Here is a 17,966-nt window from a genome sequence, read left to right as displayed (position 1 = left end):
ACATATATACATATATACATATACATATATATACATACATATATATACATACATATATACATACATACATATATACATACATACATATATACATACATACATACATATATATATATATATATATATAATGTATGTGTGTATGTATATGTATGTATATGTATATGTATGTATATGTATATGTATGTATGTATATGTATGTATGTATGTATGTATGTATGTATATATGTATGTATGTATATATGTATGTATGTATATATGTATATGTATATGTATGTATGCACACTTTTTATTACTGTTTTTATGATGTCAGACATTTATGTTTTAATTGTCCTTGTTATTTGTATAAACTCGTGTATTTAACCATTTTGCATTGAAATATTCAATGTGATTTTCTTTGTTCGTGAGTACAACATTTGGCTCAATATTAACATTTAAAATCTTTTCCACACCCAGCAACATCCCTTTTTCACCCTCCATGACTCCAAAGACACCGACGTCGCTAGCTTTGTGAAGAGCATCCTTGGGGACTGAGACTGTCCCTCTCGGCAAAACTGACGTGTTGCCGCAGGGGGGGAGACGGGACTATTTCAGAAAAAGCACCAATAGCAAGACTAACACCTGTAAGACACGCCCACCTCAGCAGCCAGCAGTGCACAGGCACTCAGGAGGATCTGGGGGGGAGGGGGGGAACAACACCAAAACTGAGGGTGGGCGGGGCGTTTCCTAGCAACACACGGAGTAGGGCATGGGACGGGAATCTCAGCGCGTGTGTGTGTGTGTGTGCATGCATGTGTGGGTGGGTGTGTGTGTGTGTGTGTGTGAGAGAGAACGAGAGCGTGTGTGTGTGTGTGTGTGTGTGTGTGTGTGTGTGTGTGTGTGTGTGTGTGTGTGTGTGTGTGTGTGTGTGTGTGTGTGTGTGTGTGTGTGTGTGTGTGTGTGTGTGTGTGTGTGTGTGTGTGTGTGTGTGTGTGTGTGTGAATTCTTTGCCTGCATGTATGTGCATACATGTGCATTAAAAGGTTTTACAGTCCCAAGTCAAACTTCATCTATTGTTCAATCCCAGTCCTCCTCCAGCTTTACCTCTCAATCCAAAAAGAAAAAGCAGTTTTAGCATCAGGTGAGTCTGTTATAGATGTATGTTGAGTTTCCCCAGTGGCACTTCAATGTAATTCTCAAAGTATTCAGCAATGTTATCCACCCCCACGACATCCGGTTCTTCAAAAAAAAATATAAAAAAAAAATTAAAAGAAAAAAAGAGAGAGTGGTATAGATATATTTATCTATTATCTAGATATGTATATATACTCAAAAATATTTCTTGAATTTGTTAAATGAGTACATGAGGATAATATTGTGTTGGCTGTAAGGAGTGATGGTTATTAAAGTGTATGAATGGAGCATCTTTCTTTTTTCCCTGGATTTGCACAGACTTGTTGGTGCATCTGTCACTGAAGGCTAATCTCGTATCAGTTTATGAATGCTGTCGCAGACGTTAATGGCCAGAAGTGAAAAGCCTGCAGTGGTTGGTAGCAAACACTGCTTTTCACATACCCTCCATGAACTGTGTGTGTGTGTGACTAAATGGGTGTATGCTTGTGTGTGCTTTATATGCTATTCGTCTATACCAAGGTAATTTTGGGCAAAAGGTATCTAAGTCTGTTGGCTACATCTAGACCTCTCTGTTCTGAGCCAATCAAATAATTCTCACTCGTTTCAATTGCAATCCAACTGGAAATTATATTATTATTTTTATTATTATTATTATTATTATACACAATGCATATGTATTAACAGTAATGAGGTGTTCTGCAGTTTCTCTATGTGTTGTAACTGCTGTTTTTCTCATTGGAAACTTGACAATTTCTTTTTAATTTTAAGGTGGTGTGCAGCGTGTGGTCATTAAAGTGAGAGAGAGTGTGTGTGTGTGTGTGTGTGTACATGTTAGCGTTATATAAAAGTCTGAACACACGTAGCTGACACTTCTTTCAAAGCCTCACTGTGACTCGGAAGCCTGATTTTGTGCCTCTCTATAGATAAAAAGCAAAAACAAACAAAAACACACCTACATTAAGACAAACTACAAAACCCACGCTGCTTTGTCACTAAGACGTGCTTTGCTTTCCACATGCTTCAGATAGTGGAGGGAGTCTGTTGCTTTGCTTTCTGGGCTTCTGGTTTTATTCTCATATAATTTCTGTAAGGTGGAGATGATGATGATGAATGTGTGCGAGTTTGTGTGTGTGTGTGTTTTTTTTTTTTTTTTTTTTTTTTGGGTTTGTTTTATGTCTTGTGACCACTGTATACAGAATGGATAACACTGCTGATTTGCCTGTAATCGTTATATTGTTTGATTCAAACATAAAAGTTCTCTTATATCATCGCTGCTTCTTTTTAATATACTACATTAAAATGGTCAGGATTTAATTTCTGAAGAAAATAACAATTTCCTTTGACCTTGGTTTATAATTTGATTAATCTGTATGCATAATTTTTGTGTACTATAGAATTATGTCGTAAACGTGGATGTGGTCTTAACAGGTTACACACACGTATATAAATACATTTTGTGTTTGTATAATAAATATATATATAAATATATGTCACACATACACACACATATATATACTGTATGTGTATGTATATACATGTATGTGTGTGTATGTACTATAGAATTATATTGTCATAATTTAGTTTTGATATAATTCTCTAGTACATAATATATGTACATACATGCATACATACACACATGCATGCATGCATACATATACATACACACGCATACATAAATATAGAACCATACATATACACTTTGTACCATACATACACAAATACACATACATACATGCATACATATTAATGCATGCATAAACATACATAAACACACACATACATACAGTACATACATACATACATGTGTGTGGTTGTTAAGCCCCCCCCCCCTAACCCTAACCCAAAAAAGGCAATACTTTTTTTTGGGGGGGTTGGTTTTTTTGCATTGTGACATTTTTATTTTCCACGTTTATCATGCGAACAAAATAAATGCTCATTTAAATAATTACAGCATTTTTACTGTAATACAAGAAAATACAGATTGCAGTGATGAAATTCACCGCGCTGACAATGTGAATGATCAAATAAATAAACAGCCAAGACTCATTCCTCTGGTATTGATAATGTGGAGTTAATTGTCATGAAAATATCACAGTGCAAAAAATATCCTAAAATTAATTAAATATTTTTGTGAAATATAATTTTACTGTTTTGTACTAAAATGTGACCTGGACATGTTTCTTTTAAATTCACCCACCAAAAATTCACCCACCATGTTAATGAACTCCTGAAACGTGAGAACTGACTTTACAGTTTATAGACTTTGCTAGTTTCTGGAAGATTCTGTCCTCAAGTGTTCTTCCTCAAAAAGATGACTGCTGGATACCACCCAGATTTCTCCACTCCGTCTGCCTCATTCATCCAAATGAATGTTCCCAGCCATCATTATGTTATAACATTCGACATTAGAGAGTGGACATGACCGTGAGATGACAGTACAAGTGATGACATTCAGCACAAGCCCTTTGAAGAAGATATTTTTCATAGCTGGTGGAATAAGAGATGTCTTTCTTCTACACTGTTCTATTCATTTCTCATTTTATCCTAATTTCTTTTACCTTCGAGTGCTATTTTATCAGTTTCTTTATCTTTTGTTCAGTTTATGATGGTCTGTCTATTAAACAGGTGCCATTTGTGTCCTTTATATACATGTGTTCAAAAAGGAAGTACTTTAAAAGTAATGCCAACTATTTGTGTTAATATACACTTTTTAATGCAACAAATATAATCTAACTTAAAAAGTTTCTTATGCTTTCAAATGCTGCATTCATTAAGTAATTTCAGGAAATATTAAAACATTTTTGTTTTACTTTTTCTAATTTAATACGTTTAAAAATAATTTATTTCTGTGATGGCAAAGTCAAATTTTCAGCATCATTACTTCAGTGTCACATGATCCTTCAGAAATCATTCTAATATGCTGATTTGGTGCTCAAGAAACATTTCTTATATATATATATATATATATATATATATATATATATATATATATATATATATATATATATATATATATATATATATATATATATGAAACAGTTTTGCTCTCTCTCACCATCTCTATCCCAGACAGAAAAAAATTGAGATTTTTTGGTCTTATGACTTGCCAGCCCAGAATGCCCTGTGTTGTCACACCAATATCTTTTCCATTCGTTTAGTTGATGTGACAAGAAGTTGGACTGAGAACCCATCTCATGATGTCCTGCAAAGAACACCTCACTCTCTTCTTTCGGGCAATTCCCATCTTCACAGGTTGTCCAAATCCATTCAAGTATTTTTCATGGGTGGGAAATGCAAAATATATGGCTTTTGAGATTTGCTTAAAGGTGCTGTAAGCGTTTTCAGCTGTTTCAACCGCACACACCATCCTGAACATGCAGAATGACTGTCAGATTATCTTTTCTGATTGGCTGGGTATCTGTAATATAGGGACGTTATATAATAATAATAAAAAAAATTGCATGCAGCACTTTTAATGCAAACCGTTGTTTAATACGACGGTGTTACACGGAAGATTTAAGGCCCATGAAAAGTATCTGAGTGTACACTGAATTTACCGACTAAAACTATACTGTAAAATATAGTTTCACAAATTAATGATATTATCAACTTGAAAGTAAATATGTAATGTAGCCATTTTAATAAATTTTGAATTGTTATTTTGTAAATAAATTAATAGAGCCAATCAAATTTACCAACGTCTTCGCGTTAGAAGTTGTCCCGTGATGAATCTCATTTTGGCCGATAACATCCCAACAGATTTGAACTGTTTTAAAGCAGAGGGTGAGTACTTTTTCACTCATTTTTTGCTACTTTCCTACTTTAAAATATCGTGTTTATTATTGCTAAGTTTAGCGCGGCATAACCTTGCAAGTAGTCATAGTAGCCTAGCTCTAGTCATAGTAAAATCTCTTCAATATCATTATATGTGGAGTTACACGGAGTTTGAATATGTAGGCTTACTATAGAAAAGCTAAAATGTGACTGACCAAAGCGACTGTCTCGGTCTGGACACCCCAGGCTCAGGTGTTTCAAAACTAGGTTTTCACAGTGATGCCAAAGAACCATTTTTTGCTTCCTCAAGGAACCTTTCAGTGATTTAAAAAATATAAAGAACCTTTTGCACTATAAAGAAGCTTTAGTTTTGTAGAACATCCATAGATGTTAAAGTTCTTCATGAAACCTAGAAGCCAATAGCAATACCTTTCTTTTTAAGAGTGTATATGCTCTCATTGCATTATAGCTATTGCTTCTGTTGTCAAGGGCCGGTTGTTTATCCTTTATTAATCAGTGCATCATCAAAAGAGATGCAGAAAATAGTTATTTCATGAGATATCAACAGTAGGAGGTCATATAAGTTAATTATTATGCTTTGTGTTTGACCCTTTATTCTGTGGTTTGTCTATTCTTTCTCGTCTGGTCTATGGCAGGAAAATGGCGAGCCACAGATCACACCGTAGGTGTCGAAAAATTGCGTCTCAAGGAGGTGTGTATTCGTCTGACTGTTAATTAAATGGTTACAGCTTTCCATGTGAGTATTCTCTGCCATGATACCCACATGCTGACTGAACTCAAGTTTTATGAATATGTCACCTGTACAAGACAATGAAAAACGTGCCCTGGGAGCCATTGCTGACGTTTCGCTCTGTTGGGTTTTGCTTTAACCAAGTGCTCTCAGAAAGAATTAATCAGATGATTCAATCTCCTCTTACTAGAATATGGCCTTAATTTACCACAAAACTTCATATGCACGTTGATGTGACTGTTCCAATGAATCTCCACAGATAAAGAATTCAAGGAAATGTGAGGACATGTCTGTTCCTGTTCCGATGCCGTAAATACCTGATGGGGAAAATCCACTCATCTATATAAATGGCATGTCATGAAACATCATATATATAGCCTAGGTCAGTGGGAAAATCTTAACTTGTGGGGTGGTGGGAGGTGCGTCTTGTAGGTTTCTGTTTTATCCAAATCTGAAAAGGCTTCAGGTCTTTAAAGTTCAAATATGTAGTCAAATCTGTCTTAACTGTCATAGAGTGATGGGGAGCCACTTTGACATTCCCAATGTACAAGCTGCTCCTAATTTAAAGTAAAATTAAAAAAGTTAAATTACAGTCAAGCAGTAGCTACAGTTACTACACTGAAGTTTAAGGATGTAATATAATTTTTAATATTTTTATCTGTTGATATAATTTATTTACTTTTTAATTAGAGCAGTATTCATGTTGTATAAAAACAATGGGCATCTCAAATATAGTAACTTTTTTTGGTTAAAAATGATCCAAAATAATTTTTTTTGAGCAAGTACATAACCAGCAAGTGTTCAAAACTATCTCCTTACCTTAGCCCGATTCACAACGGTAAGCTTGTAATGTTTTCTAATTCGAGTGGTGCTGGTAGGTTTCTGCGGGAATTTCAAGCATGCCGCTGTTCGTCTTTGCATCATTACGTCATGTCTGTTTACATAAAGAACAAGTCCAAGCTAGTAGGCTATATTTCATATGAGGATGCTGCAGGTGGCGGATCATTTATATCCTTTTTTCACAGCAGCTGGAATAATTAAATTTATCGTTTTGATGGCGGATTGTATGGTATGACAAATGGACAATTAGAGATTAGACTGTACAGAAATTTAAATCTACAGGTAACGCTAATACACACTAAATACACAGTCACGCAATGCTGATGTTGTTAACATTAACAATTTGAGAACAAAGTATAACAATAATAATAATTTGCACGGTTTGATGTGATGCGAGCTAAGCGATCGTTAGATTTAATCACCATTGGCAGCAGGATTTATTGTAATGTTGTTGTTTTTTTTTCTCAGTTGGTCAGAACAAAAGTGTTACTCACTTGTTCAGATGAGATTTTCCGGTGAAAATTCTTATTTTGATCATACTTCCAAGACTACAATCTGTTTTTCCGAAGTACAGTATCCACCGGTGCGGTCTACGGTGACTGATAGCCACACATTCTCCTCAAAGCATTAGATTCATCTGTGCTGAGGAGCCGTGCCGATGCACAACCCATGTAAAGATGATAATAATTTGCAAATAACTACAGTTGCAGGTTTCGAACAGAGATAGCGACGAAGAGTCAAAACCTACGGGCTGTGGCTTTAAAATACCAAAAATAATGTTTATATTTTTTAAGGAAGCATTCAATTCTTTAATGAATTGCAAACAGTGATAAGCAACGTAAAACGCTGGGACTGTTATTTTAGTATTATTTATAGAATTATTGATTGATATTTTGAATACTTTTATTTATATATATATATATATATATATATATACATACAGTGGGTATGGAAAGTATTCTGACCCCTTTACATTTTTCACTCTGTTATATTGCAGCCATTTGCTAAAATCATTTAAGTTAATTTTTTCCCTCATTAATGTACACATAGCACCCCATATTGACAGAAAAACAGAATTGTTGACATTTTTGCAGATTTATTAAAAAAAGAAAAACTGAAATATCACATGGTCCTAAGTATTCAGACCCTTTTCTCAGTATTTAGGGGATCCTCTGCCATTTCTCCTTGCAGATCCTCTCCAGTTCTGTCAGGATGGATGGTAAACGTTGGTGGCTGGACAGCCATTTTTAGGTCTCTCCAGAGATGCTCAATTGGGTTTAAGTCAGGGCTCTGGTTGGGCCATTCAAGAACAGTCACGGAGTTGTTGTGAAGCCACTCCTTTGTTATTTTAGCTGTGTGCTTAGGGTCATTGTCTTGTTGGAAGGTAAACCTTTGGCCCAGTCTGAGGTCCTGAGCACTCTGGAGAAGGTTTTTGTCCAGGATATCCCTGTACTTGGCTGCATTCATCTTTCCCTCGATTGCAACCAGTCGTCCTGTCCCTGCAGCTGAAAAACACCCCCACAGCATGATGCTGCCACCACCATGCTTCACTTTTGGGACTGTATTGGACAGGTGATGAGCAGTGCCTGGTTTTTTCCACACATACTGCTTCGAATTAAGGACAAAAAGTTCTATCTTGGTCTCATCAGACCAGAGAATCTTATTTCTCACCATCTTGGAGTCCTTCAGGTGTTTTTTTAGCAAAATGCATGTGGGCTTTTATGTGTCTTGCACTGAGGAGAGGCTTCCGTCGGGCCACTTTACCATAAAGCCCCGACTGGTGGAGGGCTGCAGTGATGGTTGACTTTCTACAACTTTCTCCCATCTCCCGACTGCATCTCTGGAGCTCAGCCACAGTGATCTTTGGGTTCTTCTTTACCACTCTCACCAAGACTCTTCTCCCCTGATAGCTCAGTTTGGCCGGACGGCCAGCTCTAGGAAGGGTTCTGGTCATCCCAAACGTCTTCCATTTAAGGATTATGGAGGCCACTGTGCTCTTAGGAACCTTAAGTGCAGCATTTTTTAACCTTGGCCAGATCTGTGCCTTGCCACAATTCTGTCTCTGAGCTCTTCAGGCAGTTCCTTTGACCTCATGATTCTCATTTGCTCTGACATGCACTGTGAGCTGTAAGGTCTTATATAGACAGGTATGTGGCTTTCCTAATCACGTCCAATCAGTATAATCAAACACAGCTGGACTCAAATGAAGGTGTAGGACCATCTCAAGGATGATCAGAAGAAATGGACAGCACCTGAGTTAAATATATGAGTGTCACAGCAAAGGGTCTGAATACTTAGGACCATGTGATATTTCAAATTTTTAATAAATCTGCAAAAATGTCAACAATTCTGTGTTATTCTTTATTCTTTTATATATATATATATTTTTTAAGCCTACATTATCATCTAGTATTTATATTTTATTTTTTTCACCTTTACTTTAATTAACATATAGATATATTTTTATAACACTGTTTTACGTAGGGCCTGAATCATTCTCATGATTTACATGAACCGAAAAAAAACGATTCGCTAAAATGATCTGGACTTGATCAAACAAAAAAATGAAAATTCTGTGACCATTTACTCACCCTCGTGTCGTTCATGAACCTGGATGGCTTTCTTACTTCAACGGAATGCAAAAAAAAATATTTTGAAAAAGTTTTTTTTTTTTTTTTTTTCTTAATCCATACAGTGGAAGTCAGTGGAGTCCAATGTTGTTTAGGCAACTTTCTTTAAAGTGTCTTCCTCTGTGTTCTCCAGAACAAGGGAAGTCTTACAATTTTGGAATGACATGAGGGTGAATATTTTGTGTAAATATAAGTGATATTTTGGGTGAACTATCCCTTTAACTTGAATTTATTAGCTTTGCTGGTTTTGGTTAGTTACTGTTCAGTGCTCTTCTACTTTTGTTTAGAAAATGTTTGTTTACGGTGTGTTGAACTCGGCAGTAAATGCACAGTGAGTTTGTTTTTTAACAGCTTTTTCTTTGTAAAAAGAGAATAAAAAGAGAAGTGAGTTTTTTGCTTGAGGCCTTTGGGGCCTTTTTGTCAGCCTTTTTATCCTCATTTTACCCATGTTTATTTATTTATCTATTTTTGCAATGCTCCTCTGCAGCTGAGGACAGTTGCCATTAATTCAGCAGGTTCTGGGAATTAAATGGAAGCTTTGACTTAATTTTACTCATGAATAAGAGTGCACAGTGCAGCAATGAGAAATAAGGCAGGCAGCATAACATTTGAAGTGTTTTACATCTCTAAAGAACTGGTGTTGACATAACGATTTTACGGATGTGTGTTTTTGCTTGTCTGCACTGATTAATGGATTTGTGTGAATATTTTAGATAGCCGTGACTGATTTTGTGAACTTAATGAATGGGCTCAATAAAGAAGGATTTTACACTTTGTAAATGCTTTTTTGTTCTCATCCTATAAAGAAAAACACTTTGAGAGATGTGGGCTTCAATAGGGGACATTTGACACATGGCTGGGCTCCAGTGTTTAATCAAAAGCTTGGGCTTTGACAGACTTTATTTTAGCAGAATGGGGTTTAGGCTGTAGTCACGTAGCATTGTGCACTAGTGTATACGGTAAGGCAGCCACATGAACTCATTGAACTTGAGCATATTACACATAATATAGACAGCCAAAAACAGCAGAGACGACAGACAAAACATGCCAAAATTAAAGCCTGTCTGTCCAGAAACCCAGAAGGGAAGCGAGGGGAGTGAGAAAAGATGAATTCCTGTGGCCTTTGTGTGTGTGACATGACATAACAGGACTCCATTTACAGACACCTGCTTTGATGAACTGTGTTTGTTTTGACACAGATCCCCATAATCCCCTTGTCTATGATCTCAAGCTAAATAATGCCCCGTTTGGATAAAAGAGGTATTTGTAGCATAGAACCCGAATTCCGGAAAAGTTGGGCCATTTTTTAAATTTGAATAAAATGAAAACTAAAATACTTTCATATCACATGAACCAATATTTTATTCACAATAGAACATAGATAACATCACAAATGTTTAAACTCTGAAATTTTACAATTTTATGCACAAAATGAGCTCATTTCAAATTTGATGACTACTACAAGTCTCAAAATAGTTGGGACGGGGGCATGTTACCATGGTGTAGCATCTCCTCTTCTTTTTCAAAGCAGTTTGAAGACATCTGGGCATCGAGGTCATGAGTTTCTGGAGTTTTGGTGTTGGAATTTGGTCCCATTCTTGCCTGATATAGGCTTCCAGCTGCTGAAGAGTTTGTGGTCGTCTTTGACATTTTTTTTTTTTTTTTTTTATGATGCGCCAAATGTTTTCTATTGGTGAAAGATCTGGACTGCAGAAGGCCAATTCAGCATCTGGACTCTTCTACGACGAAGCCATGCTGTTGTAATAGCTGCAGTATGTGGTTTTGTATTGTCCTGCTGAAATACATAAGGCCTTCCCTGAAATCTGAAATAGACGTCGTCTGGAAACTTATATATACCTTTCAGCATTCATAGTGCCTTCCAAAACATGCAAGCTGCCCATACCGTATGCACTTATGCACCCCCATACCATCAGAGATGCTGGCTTTTGAACTAAATTCTGATAACATGCTGGAAGGTCTCCGTCCCCTTTAGCCCCCTTTAGCTTTAGCTGATTTCCAACAATAATGTCAAACTTAGACTTGTCTGACCATAGAACAATTTTCCACTTTGAAACAGACCATGTTCACATATGGCTTCCTTTTTGCATGATAGAGCTTTAGTTGGCATCTGCAGATGGCACGGTGGATTGTGTTTACTGACAGTGGTTACTGGAAGTATTCCTGGGCCTATTTAGTAATGTCATTGACACAATTGTGCCAATGAGTGATGCAGTGTCGTCTTAGGGCCCGAAGACCATGGACATCCAATAAAGGTCTTCGGCCTTGTCCCTTACGCACAGAGATTTCTCCAGTTTCTCTGAATCTTTTGATGATGTTATGCACTGGAGATGATGAGATTTGCAATTTGACATTGAGGAACATTGTTTTTAAAGTATTCCACAATCTTTTACACACTCTTTCAGAGATTGGAGAGCCTCTGCCCATCTTTACTTCTGAGAGACTCTGCCTCTCTAAGACATCCTTTTTATAGGCAATCATGTTACAGACCTGAAATCAATTAACTTGCTAGATGTTCTCCTGGCTAAATCTTTTTAAAATGTCTTGCTTTTTTAGTCATTTGTTGCCCCTGCGCCAACTTTTTTTGAGACCTGTAGCAGGCATCAAATTTGAAATGAGCTCATTTAGTGGATAAAAGTGTAAAATTTCTCAGTTTAAACATTTGTTATGTTATCTATGTTCTATTGTGAATAAAATATTGGCTCATGTGATTTGAAAGTCTTTAGTTTTCATTTTATTCAAATAAATAAAAAAAAATATTTTTTCCGGAATTCGAGTTGTACTTCAATGGCCCTTCAAGATCTCATCAGATGTTTCTTCACACACTTTCTTAATTAAATCCAGCTAAAGGTCAAAGAAGAACCATTCAGTGATGGAGACCTTCATCTCTGTTTAAGTGCAAACAAAATTAGAGTATGTCCTTTAAAGAACTGTTCACTGAAAGCTTCTTTTGGGAACCCAAAATGGTTATTTTATGGCATCGCTGATGGCACCCCCCCTTTTGGAACCTTTATTTTTAAGAGTTTTTAATGGAGTTAAAGAGGAAAAGATGAGTGTTTGTATGAATGATTGTAATTATCATGTTGTCGGTTCAGATTTCCATGTTGCTCATGTCTGTTCTATTGAATTCTGATCATTAGACTTTTGTTTATAAAAGTAAGAAATTAACAAAGCTGAGCGGGTCTCACAAACATTGAGAAACCAATTAAAGGCATTGAAGCTTGAAGATAATGAGAAGCAAATTCAGCCAAGTGTGTTTAAAAAAGTTTGTTTGTTCTGTTTACCCACTTGGCACAGAAACATCAACTTGTTTCCTCTTACTTATGAGAATTCACGGATTTGAGGGGTCATAAACACAAGACGTCCAGAGGAAGTGTTAAAATATGCTCTGGACACCAGTTCTGTGGATGAAAGGTGAAATTTGCGAATATGCATGTAGAAATTTTCAGTTTTGCAAGCAGTTTTCAATTTTACAGCACAATTATAACTCAGAACTCTTTGATGAAGACATAGGAAAAATTAATAGGGAAAAAAGAGAACCAAGGCTGCTGAAAAATAGTCAGTGTGATGATATACTATAGATTCTGCTTATATTGTGGTATATATTTGACAGAATTTTTACTGTGTCTGCAATAGTTCCCCTTTTCAACAATGCTTTAGTTCTGACACAACACACCATGCTATGTGCATTAAACTAATCTTAATTTACAGTGTTTATCCAATTGATTTGTTCGATGTATTTGAATTGACAAAATAAAAAAAAAGTTGTCTCAACTTTTGAGATTATGTGCAACTCAAAAAAATAAAAATAAATAAATAAATAAAAAATAAAAACATGCAAAAAAAACCTAAATATATTGAGTTAAGATTTTTTTTTACAGTACAGTGGGCACAATACAGTATGTTATGTACAGTTACCAAGAAACATTGCTGTTTGGCGTATTAATATACCACAAATAATGTGTATATAGGCTACATGCTATTTTATGGCTTATCTGGCTATAGGAAGCTGTTTTACACTAATATGAGACTTTATTTGTCATGATTAATCTTACGTTTTGGTTTGTGTCTGTTCCAGTTTTTCTCCAAATTTTAGAAAAAGTCCCATTTTTAAATTATTTAAGTCACCGAAGTATGGAAATGTAGACATTACTACATAGTTATGTAATATATAAAACATTTCCTGTAAAAAGAACTATATTGTGTGATATATTTTTATCGTGTCAGGAAATTTTGGTTATGCCGTCTCCCCAGACGGTTGTTGCAATGTATGTGGTGACCTGTGATTGGCCATGTTTGAATTTTCATAATTATTAATGCTATTCCACGGCTTTGCGCATACACTCACACCTTTACACACATGTGTAACATTCATCATTGTGAGTGTTTTTTTCAGTGGGACTTCTCGTTGCGTGAGGGGGCTGGTTTCCTCTCTGTGCCCTGGTTTGGGTTTCACAATATAAAGGACTGGCTTCCCATACTGACAGCTGATGATGTCATGGAAACTGTTATGATTGCACTTAAAAACGGGAGAATGATTTGTAATGAAGTGCAGCCTCACTCGCTTTTTTCCTCCCCTCGTTTTCATGAAGAAATGGGGGGAGGTGGTCTTCTTTAAACTTTTTGTTTATTAAAGTCATCTACCTGAGCTGAACTTGTACTTTTTTCAGATATTTATGTCTTTACGCTTTACGTAATCCAGAGCAGGGTGCTTTGTGTGACCGGTTTTAATGCACATTTTACATCCATTGCTGCTTTTCAGGCAAGACACTATAAATTGATTGCAGTATAAAAGACCCGTCGACCCGAGACACAAGGTCTCTGCAGACCTTTATATCAAACTGTCCGGTTCTCATGCCAGACCGCTCAAACAGAAAAGCATGTTGAGAGAGGCCAGGGGGCTTATGGGACTTATGCTTTTGGGACATTGTTAAAGAAAAACTCAGCGGCTATTCTTAATATTTTTACAAAAGATATATGACATAAGGACTTTACATAAGGTAACAGCCAGTCACGGAAAAACTTGCATGACTAATATACATGTTAGACATACGTAAAAGCATGCACAACGTAATAAAGTGCAACAGTCAGACTCTGAATGTAAATATCCCATTTATTTTTCTCCATCTAACAATATTGTATAAACCTTTTATAATAGACCTTCCATGAGCTTTGAGATTAAGTGATGATATGCTTTTTTGTTGTTGTTTTTAATAGCAAATAATTGTAAAGTACTAAACCAAAGCTCAGCAGAAACCACTCACTCTTAAGAAGCATTGACATGTTGTTCCCCTTACACTCTCAAACTACTTCCCCCATTTTCGCACACAAGGCTTAAACCTAGTCCCACACTAAATTGCATGTTTGAGCTGTCTTAAAGGTGCCCTAGATTCAAAAATTGAATTTACCTCGGCATAGTTAAATAACAAGAGTTCAGTTCATGGAAATGACATACAGTGAGTCTAAAACTCCATTGTTTCCTCCTTCTTATATAAATCTCATTTGTTTAAAAGACCTCCGAAGAACAGGCGAATCTCAACATAACACCGACTGTTACGTAACAGTCGGGGTGTACGCCCCAATATTTGCATATGCCAGCCCATGATCGAGGCATTACACAAGGGCAGCCAGTATTAACGTCTGGATGTGCACAGCTGAATCATCAGACTAGGTAAGCAAGCAAGGACAATAGCAAAAAATGGCAGCGATATTAACCGACATGATTCATGATATCATGATATTTTTAGTGATATTTGTAAATTGTCTTTCTAAATGTTCGTTAGCATGTTGCTAATGTACTGTTAAATGTGGTTAAAGTTACCATCGTTTCTTACTGTATTCACGGAGACAAGAGCCGTCGTTATTTTCATTATTAAACACTTGCAGTCTGTATAATTCATAAACACAACTTCATTCTTTATAAATCTCTCCAACAGTGTAGCATTAGCCGTTAGCCACGGAGCATAACCTCAAATTCATTCAGAATCAAATGTAAACATCAAAATAAACACTGTACTTAGACATGCTGCATGACGAACACTTTGTAAAGATCCATTTTGAGGCTTATATTAGCTGTTTGAACTTTTTTTATGTTGTTCAAGGCAAGCGCGAGCTCTTGGGTTGAGGAGCAAGGGCCACACACCCTGAATCGGCTCATTTCTAATGATGCCCCAAAATAGGCAGTTATAAAAATGAATTTAAAAAAAATCTATGGGGTATTTTGAGCTGAAACTTCACAGACACATTGAGGGGGCACCTTAGACTTATATTACATTTTTTTTAAAAGTTCTAGGGCACCTTTAACTGAAAGCGACATGCACTAACATATCTTAAAATATGTCTGTGCCATTGTTTTGTCTTAAGATGCAATGTTTTTTATAAGGTATGTTTATAAAAGCTACTTAAATGGCAAAATCGGTCTGCTTCTGAAGCAAAATCGGCCACATGGAAGAGAAATGTCACAAGAACAATCTTAAGATCTTTTATATTATAAAAGATGTTCCTGTCGAGATGTTAACTTCTGTGGATGACCTGGACATCTCTGTGAGATGGTTGCAGTTCCATCTTTTTAAAATTTTTGTACCACTTTTGCTACAGTATTCTGACTGATAAGTAAAGCTTTGCTGATCTTCTTGTAGCCTTCATCTTTCTGGTGTAAAGAAATTATTTTCTTGTGACATTTCTCTTCCATGTGGTGCCATTGCTGACAGCATGAAATGGGAAGGGGTTTTAACACCCTTTTATAGTCAACAATGTTTATTGAGCAGCAAATCAGCATATTAGAATGATTTCTGAAGGATCATGTGACACTGAAGACTGGAGTAACGATGCTGAAAATTCAGCTTTGCATCACAGGAATAAATTACTTTGTCAAATATATTCAAATAGAAAACAGTTATTTTAAATTGTAATAATATTTCACAATATTACAGTTTTTACTGTATTTTTAATTAAATAAATGTAGCCTTGGTGAGCAGACGAAACTTCTTTTAAAAACATTAACAATCTTAGTGGTTCCAAACTTTTGGACTGTACTGTATATATATAATATATATATATATATATATATATATATATATATATATATATATATATATATATAATCAAAGTTTGTAATGTTTTGATTCATTTCACGGCTATTTGATAGCACTGTTCTTTGAAGATATTTTTTAAAAATCTGTATGGAGTTATTGTTATTTTGTAATTCTAGTTGCATTCTAGTTGCAAAAGTAAAAAAAAAATGTATAAAAAATGATATACAACGTATGAAAAACTAAAATTATTTATTCATTTCAGTTAAATAAATTAAATAATTACATTTTTAGTTTTAGTTTTTGTTAACAATAACAACGCTGCCATTGACAAAATGAGTGGGAAAAATACTTCTGGAACAAAGGCTACTTATGGGTAGTCACTGTCAAATTCATATAAAGACCTTGTGTACAGATTCGGTGTGATTTTGTGCTAGAAATAGCAGAAGATTTATGTGTTTTGTTGATAAAGAGCGTTCACATGGTGGAGGGAGATGAGTTCGGAAGAGGGAAAAAAGGAGGGGGCTAAAGCAGTGGGGTGATCACCATGCTGCACCTGCAGTGTCGTTGCTCGTTGGGAAAAGGGAAAAAACAGGATATGGCGCTCAAACAACATCCTGTTACAACACCCCCCTCCCTTCGGGGTGTTTTTGTGTATATGTGTGTGTGTGGATCTGTGTGTTTGATAATTCATGCCTCCTGAGCAAAAAGTGCGAATGACCTGAATTAGGATACGGTGGGGACGATGGTGAAAGGAGAGTGGGTGGTCTTGTCTCCTCAGATTGAGTTTCATCAATTCTCTTCCATTCACCTCGTATTTCATTCATTCTACCTTAGGGGAAAGACAATGAATAGAGTGTGTGTTTGTGTGTGTGAGAGAGAGGGAAAGAGAAAAAAGCCATTAGATAAATAGTGAGTGAGTGTGTGTATGCATATCCTTTGCTCTTAATGATAGTCTGAGTAAGTGGCCTTTTTACTGGAATCAAAGCCCTTCCTTTTGTGGAAAAAACACTTCATGCTGTAAAACTACTGTCTGAAATTGGCAAAAAAGGTGAAAGAATAGCACCATCATTTCCTTGTGGTGATAAAGTGAGGCATTACTGCACGTTTACACAGACTTCCTACTAGGTTCTTACTGCAAGAGACTTCCTTCTGTCTGTGTTCAAAGAGAAAGCGGGATGTAGCATCAGTCATCATAACAGTACGCGGTAATGATATAGTCTACAGCTGACTTGCACGTCGTTACGCGTTCTATTTTTACCAAATCCAGTGATTCAGGACCTGAACCAATAGAGTTTGGGTTAATTGTGTCTAAACACATGGGGGCTTTTCCTATACCTTTGCCTTTTTTTCTGCATAGGAAAGGCCCGTGTGAAGGGAAGTGTGCGTGGTGGCTGTGTTTGGCTACGGGAAGGCAAAGTGTTAAAGTTATTTGCTGAGAGGGAGCGTGGTGTTTAGGGGGCATCCTGTTCACAAAAACTGTTTCCTGTCTCAGCTTAGGATGCCATAAACAACAACGAGAGGGAGAGAGGCATAAAACAATCTGTTTGAAAGATATAACAGGTTCACAAATGACAACTGAGAATAACTCGAGAGATACTATCAGCTCCATAGGGTTTTTTGAGCCAATCACATGAGCACTGTCTCTTTTTTAATGACCCATGCAGATGATTTTTTTTTAATGGAAAAACTTATATTTTTAAGATATTTTATTACATCTTTTTGAAACACTAATAGCTGTGGTAAATAATTATTAGACTATATATGCATTATGAATGTTTTATTAATAATATTTTACTAATAATTACAATT

At 36.1% G+C, this 17,966-nt stretch overlaps 1 protein-coding gene across 2 annotated transcripts in view; it reads left to right on the top strand.

Annotated features, from left to right (window-relative positions):
* Positions 1-664, top strand: part of map2k6 (mitogen-activated protein kinase kinase 6) — a 37,014-nt gene extending 36,350 nt beyond the window's left edge. For both annotated transcript variants that reach the window (XM_067369005.1, XM_067369006.1), the window contains exon 12: positions 454-664. In XM_067369005.1, the coding sequence (XP_067225106.1) occupies positions 454-531 (78 nt within the window). In that variant the 3' untranslated portion in view covers positions 532-664. The remainder of the gene's footprint in view (positions 1-453) is intronic.
* The last annotated feature ends 17,302 nt before the right edge of the window (positions 665-17,966 follow it).

Source organism: Chanodichthys erythropterus, chromosome 19 (genome assembly GCF_024489055.1).
Source record: "Chanodichthys erythropterus isolate Z2021 chromosome 19, ASM2448905v1, whole genome shotgun sequence".
Taxonomy (NCBI): Eukaryota; Metazoa; Chordata; class Actinopteri; order Cypriniformes; family Xenocyprididae; genus Chanodichthys; species Chanodichthys erythropterus.
Note: the sequence above shows the minus strand (reverse complement) of the source record. Positions and strands in the feature narration are given on the sequence as shown.